This window comes from Equus quagga, chromosome 19 (assembly GCF_021613505.1).
Source record: "Equus quagga isolate Etosha38 chromosome 19, UCLA_HA_Equagga_1.0, whole genome shotgun sequence".
NCBI classification, from domain to species: Eukaryota; Metazoa; Chordata; class Mammalia; order Perissodactyla; family Equidae; genus Equus; species Equus quagga.
This window is the reverse complement of record NC_060285.1, coordinates 16,617,403-16,628,292: the sequence shown is the minus strand read 5'-3', so window position 1 is coordinate 16,628,292 and position 10,890 is coordinate 16,617,403. Positions and strand designations below refer to the sequence as shown.

The 10,890-nt window shown below is 45.3% G+C and overlaps 1 protein-coding gene across 6 annotated transcripts in view; it reads left to right on the top strand.

Moving 5' to 3' along the window:
- POLR3B (RNA polymerase III subunit B) overlaps positions 1-10,890 on the top strand; it is a 149,010-nt gene that overhangs the window by 113,568 nt on the left and 24,552 nt on the right. For 2 of the 6 annotated variants that reach the window (XM_046646479.1, XM_046646477.1), the window contains one exon: positions 3,077-3,675. In XM_046646479.1, coding sequence (XP_046502435.1) covers positions 3,077-3,206 — 130 coding nt within the window. In that variant the 3' untranslated portion in view covers positions 3,207-3,675. Of the gene's footprint in view, positions 1-3,076; positions 3,676-8,199; positions 10,374-10,890 lie in introns of those variants that run through there. The other 4 variants (XR_006886175.1, XR_006886176.1, XR_006886174.1 and 1 more) reach the window with 4 other exon arrangements.

Here is a 10,890-nt window from a genome sequence, read left to right as displayed (position 1 = left end):
CGGCCAAGAGGGAAGAGGAAGAAGCACGCAGTAGACCAGATTCACTCGTGCCCTTTGACAGCCTTCCCCTCTCCTCTCTGAATACTCAGGGAAACCACCGTAAGCAGTAATGATCTCAGCATCACTCTGCGAAATTCATGGCTTCTTTCCTACTTCATTTCTGACTCATTTAGACATCGTCTGATGGCAGTGCCTGATTTTGAAGCTCATGTGTTCAGTCTGTATTGTATTTGAAATCCTTTGAAAGAGGACTAAATAAGGTTACACGATGTAAGGTCTTTACTGTAATTAAACCGACCTGCGTGTACCGTACGTCTGATTTCAGGTGGCCTGCTTATACCCTTGTTGCCAACGGAAAAAATTCCTAACCCAGTCTGGTAGTCTGGCAGCCTCCTTGTGTGCTGCTGTCCACAGAGGAGCGTAACGATGCCATCACTTTCCCATCCTTACCTGACCATGTGTGCTGGGTTGTGTGGGAGGGAGCATGGGCGTTTGCTGGAGGAGGTCGCTCTTTAATGAACAGCACAATGGAGGCTGGGTAATTAGAGCGGTTCAGAACCTTGAAACTGGCCTTTTGTCAGTGATTTGCACATTAGTAAGGCATTGCTATGGGGATGTTTACCGCAAGACTTGTTCTGCAGAAGACACGAAGGGCATAAGTCACAAAAGAGAGGTCCAGAAGGAAAACTGCAGAGAAAGGAAAATCTCCTGTTAAGGTAATTAGCTCATAGAGGATATTTTACTGGGCAATCATTTCTCATGTGAAGCCACAGCCTCCTTCCTTTGCTGCCTTTGTCCTAAAAAATCAGTTTATTTTATTGTTATTTGGGTCAAGTATCTTCCTTTGGAAATTGTTCAGGCACAGGGTGAGGTAATTTATATATTTTTATTTATATATATGTATATGTGCACGTATGTATATATATGTATTTCTATGTATGTATGTATATATATGCATTGAAACATTTTAAATGATGGAGAAATATTTAATAATAGACAAGATTAGTGGACTTTCTGGATTATGAATCAGCACATGTGGAAACTTTAAATAGATAAGCTTGGCTTGAAGTCACAGGGTAATTTACTAGACAGGAGAATCAGCAAGAAGTTGCTTTAAATCCATTTCTCCAATTTAATTAAAGCATGAGCGTGATTCCTGAATAAGGCACATTGAAAACATAATTCTTAAGCTGTAATGCATTACAGAGGCCTTCAGGTAATCTTTCAAAAAAGGTCTTTGACCATGTTTCTGTTACTGCTGTCGTTGGAGTCAAATCCTCCACAGTGTGTTAAGCCCCTATAGTGCCCTCACAGGGACCAAGCTGGGGTCCCTGATGGCTCGTCCTTCCCCATTCTCTTCTCCTCAGGCAGCTCATACGTAGTCACTCGCCACCACATTCACATTCTCAGCCTTAGTGCTTTTCTTTTCTAAAATAATAAAACCTTATTTTGCTGATTGCAAAAATGATCCCTGCCCTCTGTAAAATATTCAGAGTTACAAAAAATATAAAGAAAAAGTGTAAACAGTCACATTAACCCCCGCCACCCAGAGATGACCACTGTTAACGTTTTAGTGACTCTGTGGGACATCTCTGTTTGCCAGTAGTTCTGTACCCTTTTTTTAAAAAAAAATCATGAACCCTTTTGAGATTCTGATAAGAGCAGAAAAATACAAATATATACTCATACAATAAATCTTGCTACATATGATTTTGGGGGCTTCAGACATTTACTAAAACCCATCTGAGAACCCCCTTGGGACCATGCTGTTTAGCAAACTGCTTTTTTCACTCCATAGTGTGTCCTGGACACGTTTACTTTTCAGTAAATATGGGTCTACATCCCATTTGATGGCTGCACAGCATTCTTCCGTATAAATGTCCTATAATCACAAAACCAATTGCCTGTTGGGCATTTGAGCAGACTCCTGCTTTGTGCTGTTATAGTGTGACCAGGAACATTCTTGTGCACATATCTTTGCCATTTTTGTGATTACTTAATCAAATAGCATGCACATGTGCATTTTTACACATTGCCCCACTACCCTCCAGAGTGGCCTTTATTCACTGCGGCGTCTCCCTCTGCTCCCCATCAGCAGCGAGTCCTCCAAGCCTTGGTTGCTATTCCTCTTGCACTCATCTCCCCCTGTTACTGGGAGGACCTAGTTTTCTACCTATTAAGTCTCAGGATTTGTACTGGACACCTATTGTCCCAGCTGCCCCAGAGCCCTGAGGTCTAGGGTAAGGTCCTATTCTGGTCTGAAACCTGAGAGAACAGTTCACTTTCTTCCCGGGGATCCTCCTTCAGGTGCAGCCATTGATTAAGACCTAGGTTCAGTTCACTGGCTCTTCCTGAAGGAAGAGAAAAGGAAATCCTCATTGGAATATCAGGCTCACTGGTTAGGAACATGGGCTACTGTAAGGATTATATGGGAGTATAGGCACACACAGGTCCCTTACTTTTGCACAAGGGACAGCACATTGTAAGTATAGTAGCTTCCAATACTAATGGAAATAAGCTTGAAGAGCACTGGAAAAATAAGTGGCATTGCATTGGATACCAGCTTTCTACATCAAAGTGTGGTCTTTCCTATCATACTTCAAGTCCCTCAGTAACAGAAATCAAAATGTCCTTGCCTGGGATAGTGTAGTGTGGTAGATGCTTAACAAATACCTGGAGATCGATTGAATCAGTTTAAAACACTCAACACTGAAAAAGTCTAAATCTGAGTAACTTTCAGATGGTTCAGCCTTCTGGGGCTCATTCAAAACAAGTAAATAGGTAGACTTTTGCATTTTAAGGAGAAAGGTCTAGAAGTATGGTAGTAACTGATTAAATTGCATGCTTTTGAAACTGAGGGAGTGATATTTGTTTGGTTGTTTCTTTTGCTTCCTTGGATGCTTCCTTTTATTTGGGGCACATGTGTCCGTATTTGATCGTGTGGCTGAGCACCGAGGAATAGAACGCTGCCTCACCTGACACAGCGGTGATAGGACGCAGTGGAGAAAACTCGCTCTCCACGCACAGGCCTTGGTCTGAGCTGCTGTCCCTCTAACTCGTGCTGACTCGGTTTCAGGTGCCATTACTGCAAGTCGTCTTGCCACGTGTCCTCCCTGCGCATCCCCTACGCCTGCAAGCTGCTCTTCCAGGAGCTGCAGTCCATGAACATCATCCCCAGGTTAAAACTGTCAAAGTACAACGAGTGAGGAGGGAAAAGATGGTGACCTAAAGAGGGCAGTCGATGTGTCCGACACAGCGGCAAGCAGGAGGGCTTGAGGACTACTCCTGTGAATAATTCCTTTGAATGCTCCGTCTCAAAAAATGCCGATGGAGGGGCTTTTGATACTCTGGAAGACTGACTAAACAGCCGTGGTCGATGAGCCCCGGGCCTCAGGAGAGATGCCAGCAGTGTGGACGATAGTGCATTTGCACATGTGCGAATTTATTTGATTTATAAATGGAGGTGCCCTAAAAGATAGATAAACTTTTATTTATGTTCTGATATTTTGAAATTTACTCATGAGAAGGACCTTCCTCCTTAAAAAGAATGTTTGGGGCTGGCCCCGTGGCCGAGTGGTTAAGTTCGCGTGCTCCGCTGCAGGCGGCCCAGTGTTTCGTTGGTTCGAATCCTGGGCGTGGACATGGCACTGCTCATCAGACCACGCTGAGGCAGCGTCCCACATGCCACAACTAGAAGGACCCACAACGAAGACTATACAACTGTGTACCAGGGGGCTTTGGGGAGAAAAAGGAAAAAAATAAAATCTTTAAAAAAACATTGCCTCAGACAAATCAGGTTTTTAAAAACAACAAAAAGAAAAGAATGGGGTTAAATAAAACTCAAGATTCTTATGAAACTTGAAGGATATGAAGAATCTGTTTGAATTGGCTACTTGGCCTTTGTCAAGGTGGCTGATGGTGTGTGAGGGGAGAGAACCACGGGAAGCCGAGAGAGCGGCCGGGAAGGTGGGGGCTCTCTTCTCTGGTGCTGCGAGGGGATAAATTTTCCCAGCAATTGAATCTTTCCTTTATACACCCAAACTTTTTAATTTTAATCTTGACGAAATATAATAAATATACTTCTGTGTTAAGGGTGTCACCTTTTCTTACGGACTTAATTGCCACTACTTCGAACCGTGATCATCCCATGCAATAATATTTGTTGAATATCTGAAAATAATTCCATGGATGCTTCATAATTTTCCCGTCCCTTCCGTTCCTGCCAGGATGTTCGCTGTCCATTTTCTTTTTAATCTGGCAGGCTTCTTCACCCATTTCTAATTTGCTCTTAATTGCTCTGCCCTGAAGCTGGATAAATATTCGTGTTAAGAATTGTTTATAAAATAAGTCTGAAAAGCTTTCAGTAATGGTTGAAGGCTGCATTCCTAGCATGTCACATTGAACATGTTCCACAGAATATCAATAGGTATTATACACCAACAAGAATCAAATTCCAGTCAAATAAGGTTGTGAAGCTGGGTGTAACCAAGTTAAACAAACCGGAGTTTTTCAAAGCCTTCACCAAGCTGCTGTGCACTGGGCCTCTCCAAAAGAGGGATGTTCCTGGAGCCAGCATCTCGTTAACTTGAGAACCCAGCTTCGACATCACTTCATTTCCTTCACAATAAAAAGCTCCCAGACAGGTAAAAAAGTCCTAGAGGCCTCACAGTGACAGCAGAAGGAAGGACATGCTGCAGGTGAGCAGGCCGTCCTCTGCCGTCACCGGTCTCCATTCACCATTCACCCCAGGGTCTCCATAGCGGTTACAGAGGCAGAGGGGTCTGAATGCTGGGAGCCTCGCTTATGCCGGTCCTTCCGTCCTGTGCTCTGCCTTCGTAGTTCTCAAAAATGATGGTCCCGAAAGGTCACTATACTGGATTGAGTGTACAAGATATATGTATTGTACTTCTTGGGCCTTTTGAGTTTTCTTGGGTGATTTGGACTATTTCCCATTATGTGACAACCCCATTATCAACTCTGTCAAAGTTGCAATTGCTGTGCACCGTGTGCCACACCGTTTCAGTGAACGCTTGGAGGGTCTGCTTGGGCAGAGCCACCAGTGTGCTGGTACTTATCACTCAGTACTTGCCATGTGTGACACACTGTACTAAGGCTGAAAAGAGGGCAGGATGTGGCCGCTGCCTCAAGGAGCTCAGAACCCTGTGGAGGAGGCTGAGATGTGAGCTAGTAAGAGAACACCGCCTTGCAGTCGGGTAAGGGTTAACCCCCTCAGTGCTGACAGAGCTGCCAGAGCAAAGTGATAACTGTGCTTTGGAAGCATTTCACAGGCTGATTATTCCCTTTATACAGCTGAAGAAACTGAGGCGCTAAGTGACCGAGTGACTCCCCCAGCACCACACCACTAACAAGGGGACGAGCCGGGCCTTGAGACCAGGCTTTCTAACTTAGAGGGCTTTGTTTGGGTTTCATCCATGATTCTACTTTTCAGTCATCAAATGTGACAGTTTTTTTATTCAGGGGCAATAAATGGTGGTCTTTCTTAAACATCTTTTTTCAAAAGTCATTCCAGACAATTCTGATCATTTTGAGGGAAGTCACCTATCGAATCTTCTAGGAAATTCTGAGTTCTCTAAGATCTAGAAAGTGTAGGTTCCGAATTGAGACATCCTTAAAGGAAACAACTGTCAGGTTGATATTTCCAAAACTAGCGGGTACTACCTTTGAATGGCTATTTGACTTTGAGAAAAACTTTAATAAAAAGAGACCAGAATTGGTCAGTTGGTTCTACTGCAGTTTTACTTTTTAAAGTGATTTGTAAGTTCCTTGTGTTAAAAACTACCAGTTAGATTCCCGTTTCCAGTAATGATAGAGTAAACTTTCACAGGCCACCCTTGAAGTGCTTTTTCCCTCAAGGCTTTGCCAGGTTGGAAGTGGCACAGGGATGAGACGCTAAAAAGACACATAAAAACCACTAAGAGGCTGCAACTCTGACCTGGGCTTTGGCAGAGTTGAGGAGCTGGGGAGGCAAAACTGTGGGCTCAGAGTTGCCAAGACACCAGGCCTAGAAAGGCCAAGATCCCAAATAGAAAGTTCGTTCACTGAGGTGAGCCCAGCTCCTCCACCACTCTTCCCTTGCCTTCGTCTGCTCTGGCCGCCGTGACAGAACTCCACGGGCTGGGTGGCTTAAACAACAGGAATTTTTTTTTCACAGTGCTGGAGGCTCCAAGTCCGAGGTCAGGATGCTGACGGGGTTGGCTTCTAGGGAGGGCTCTGTCCCTTCCTTGCCACAGACAGCCACCTCCTCATTGTGTCCTCACACGGCCTTTCCTCCGTGTGTGCTAGGAGAGAGAGCGTGCTCTGGTGTCTCTTCCTCTCCTTAAAAGAACACCAGTCCTGGGGCTGGCCAGGTGGTGCAGTGGTTAGGTGCACACCTTCCGCTTTGGCAGCCCAGGGTTCACCAGTTCGGATCCCGGGTGTGGACATGGCACCGCTTGGCAAGCTATGCTGTGGCAGGCGTCCCACATAGAAAGTAGAGGAAGATGGGCACGGATGTTAGCTCAGGGCCAGCCTTCCTCAGCAAAAAGAGGAGGATTGGCAGTAGTTAGCTAAGGGCTAATCTTCTTCCGGGAAAAAAAAAAAAAACAGTCCTCTCAGATTAGGGCCCTTGTGTCCTCATTTAACATTAATTACTTCCTTCAAGGACCTATTTCCACATTCAGTCACGTTGGGAGTTGGGGCTTCAACATACACATTTTGAGGGACTTATATCAGTCCATAATACCCCTCAAGGCATTTGCCAGTTCATAACAGCACAGACTGAACTGCTAGCAGTATCTATTAAAGCTGAAAGTCCCCAGCAATTTCATTCCTCGTGTATGTGTGCCCAGCAGAAATGTGTATGTATGTGTTATCAGGAGGCATGAGCAAAAATGTTTGTAATAGCCCAACTTAAAAATAACTCCTGTCCATTAGCAATAGATCAATTGTGCTATGTTTACACAGTGGAATACTGTGCAGCAATAAAAAAACTATGTACAATATCATAGATAATCTTACAACTATAATATTGGATTAAAAAAAGTTAAACACAAAAGAATTCACAATGTGTTGGTTTCAAAATAGTTCAAATACAGAGAAAACTAATCTATGATCTAAGAATGACAGTTGCCTGTGCAGAATGGGTGGCTAATGACTAGGGCAGGAAGGGGGCTGCTAGGGTGCTGGTACTATTATTTTTTGACCTGAGTGTTGGTTACATGGGAGTGTTTATTCTATGAAGATTTAGTTTTCCCATCTTCAAAACGGGAATAATAACAGTACAGACACCTAGGGCCGTGTTTAAGATTAAATGAGATAATACATGTAAAGGGCTCAGCACAGTGCCTGGCACATAACAGGTGTTCACAAGTGTTTGTTACTGGTTCCACTGGTAACGTCATACTCCTCATTGTGACGCTGCCAGGGCTGGCCTCATGCTGTACAGCTCCATCAGGAAAGAGTTTGGAGAGGTGAACTCCCGGTTTCCTTTGGAAGAGGGAGTTTGGAAACCAGGACCCAGTGCGGAAACTGTAGGGGTTTGTGAAAGGCCGCCCCGTTCACAGTGGTGGGGAGGAAGGAGGGTGGCGGGATTAGAGAAACACTTCCCTGGAACAGCCGCTTAGCAGGGACATCAAAGTGAGGCCTGTTGTCGGTGTGGGGGTCCCAGCGTAGTTCCACAAAGCCACAGAACCAGGTCTCCAAACGCTTCCATGTGGTGGGAGTCAAGTAAAGGATTTTTTCAAAAAAAGAAAGAAAATGGCCTTGATTGGGTGCTACATAATGGGATAGTTTTCAGCTGCTTCAGAGCATTTTGGGCCAACACCTTTATTTGCCCTAATGAGTCACATGAGATTGAACACATTCGGGCTGGTGGCTGGGCCCATCCGCTGCTGGGCCTCTGGGTAATAGAGAAGCCAGTTTCTGAGAGACCTGTAAATAATTCCTTTGTGAAACGAATGGCCAGAAAAGTGACTGTAAAAGTAGCACCTCTTTACCATCCATATTTACTCCATATGTGTCTTGAAAACAGTTTTATTTCATTTGCTGACCAAAAGTTGGATTTTTACTCTATCAGCCCCACAGGGCCAAGTTTGGTGGGAAATTAAAGTCAAGCTTTAAAGGGGCAGTTTTAAATGGGAAAACAACAAGTGCTGGCAATCCAGAAGTATACACTCTTACCAAAGACGATTTGCATTTCAGACACAGGCTCCAGAAGCAATTAAGAGATTTCCCTCAGCAAATCAAATTGTGATCAGGACGTCATGGCAGAAAATTTCAGAACAACCTGACGCTCACATTTTCACTCACAAGTCTAAACTCTCAGATGATGGTCAAAGGAGTGAAAGTATTTTTCAAGTCCAGGTAATAGCTCTCGTTCCATGCATAATAAATTTTAAGTCTGGTTAACTCCCAATCATCCACGTTAATGGAGGCAAGGAGCGGGGTGAATAAATCAAAACAGATGATGGATCCAAAACCTTTTGCAGTGGATGCCGGGATGAAGTTTGCGGTCACACGTTAACATAACTTGAATGGAGGTTTGGCGAATTTGCTGTACTTTAGTGACTCCTCTGAACACTGTATTTGAAGAAATTGGAATAATACCCTTTATGATTAAGTCATGATGACATCTTTGGAGGGGGCAGTAGCCTTACTCAACTGGGATGCTTCTAGGCCAGTGGCTCTCAAGCGTGGTCCCTGGACCGACAGCATCAGCATCAGCTGAGGACTTGTTAGAACTTCAGGTGGAGCCCAGCAACCTGTGTTTAACAAGCCCTCCAGGTGGTTCCAGTGCAGCCTAAAAGCTGAGAGCCACTGCTGTAAGCTACATAAAGAGCTTTGGAGCCTCCCTCCCTCAGAGCCAGCCTTTGGATTTTTAGGGGTGCCAAAGAACCCCTCCCTTGGGAACCAGCTCCCCACTTTTCTCTCTTCCTTGCTGGTGTGACTTCCCCTTAAGCAGCAGGTCGTATTGGATCGCTCCTCCCACAGAGCTCCAGCCTCAGTTTCCCAGCCTCCTGCACCCCTCCCCCTGCTGGTGGAGACCCTGCACAGAGGAAACTGGCGTTAAAAGTCAGATTTATACAGGAAAAGCTCTTACCTATCAACCTAGAATGCTGCTTCTCACTTGTGCTGACTGGTTTCTAACTCTCCGGCGCTGAGGTTTCCACTTTCTCCTTCTGCAGCTTCTTTCCACACTGACCACATCTGCCTGCTAGCCCCACAATGATATCCCAGATCCAAAGTGGCCTTTCTGCAATGACTGTTCAGAGAGCCGCCGGTTCTGGCCCTGTCCCGGCTGGTCATTTCAGTCTGCTGTCCAAGTCTTCGCAGGGATGCAGCCAGTGTCCCCCGACCTGAAGCAAAGCAGAACATCAGCCGAGGTGCTCTCGGTGCTACACAGCTTCCTAGGGGTAGTTTGGTACTGTGATTTTCCAACTCTTTCCGGGTGCTAAGCCTGAAAGAGTGGAGGAGCCCCAGAGCAACTGCCCGTGGAGCTGCTGTCCTGAAGATGAATTGGCAGTGGCGTTATCAACAAAGGAGAGGGTGAAGCCACTCTGTCCTGTGTTCTGTGCAGGTGAACACAACAGGGAGGCACCACCCCGCCCTGGACTGGAGTGGGAAGGCCCAGGTCTTCCCCTAACACGTCAAGTCTCAGTCTCATCATCTGTTCAATAGCGTGTAACCTGCCTGCCTGCCTGCCTCATCCACCCCACGAAGTCTTGTGCGTGAGTAAGAATAGTAGCTGCCTCAGAGGTTCGTTGTGATGAGATGAGTTAATTCATCTGCCTGCCCTGTGGTACTCAGTAAAGGTTAGCTTTCTTCTCTTTATACGTGTAAACACCAAACTAAACCAGAGTTTCTCACCCTCGGCATCAGTGATGTTTTGAGCCGAGGGTTCTTTGTTGTGGGTGCCGTCCTGTGCTCTGTAAGGTGTTGAGCGGCACCCCTGGTCTCCACCCGCTAGATGCCAGTAACGTCTCCCTAGCTCTGACAATCAAAAATGCCTCCAAACATTGCCAAATGTCCCCTGCAGGGCAAAATCACCCCCGAGTGAGAACCCCTGAACTAAACAATGCATATATAAGCGGTTTAAATTACAAAGCAAATGGGAATAGTCTCAAAATTGTAGTTATGTGGATTTGTCCTCAGTAAACTGATTGCCTGCGTGCTTCTGGATAACAGGGAAACTCTGCTAACAAATGTTAACGTGAACCGCAAAGCCCTTGTTTTTTCTTCCATGTACCAGTTGTAAATAGCATCAGATAAAACTGATGTCAATCATATGTTGGTGGCAAAGTTAAATAAGTTTCACTCCTATTGTACAATGTGCTTATATATATATATTTTTTTTTTTTTTTTTTGAGGAAGATCAGCCCTGAGCTAACGTCTACTGCCAGTCCTCCTCTTTTAGCTGAGGAAGACTGACCCTGAGCTAACATCCATGCCCATCTTCCTCTACTTTATACATGGGACGCCTGCCACAGCATGGCTTGCCATGCGGTGCCGTGTCCGCACCCGGGATCCGAACCGGCGAACCCCGGGCCGCTGAAGTGGAACATGGGAACTTAACCGCTGTGCCACCAGGCCGGCCCCTGCTTTTATATATCTGATGATAATGTGACAGATATCAAAAGATAAGGTTAATTATAATCTCCATTTTTATTCACATTTGCCCACATCCTGGTTTTGTTTTCAATCTAGCTAATTTTTTGTTTTTGTCAAAGATATATACTGATGTTCATCATTTACCCAATCAAACCTCAGCTTGTGTCTGCCTGCCTGCCATGTGGCAGGGACTGTTCAGCTCCCAGTCTACCCTAAAGCCAAAAATTCTGCCTTCCCTTTGAATGGCTGTGTGTGAGGAAATGGGGCCATGAGTCCTGGGAGAGC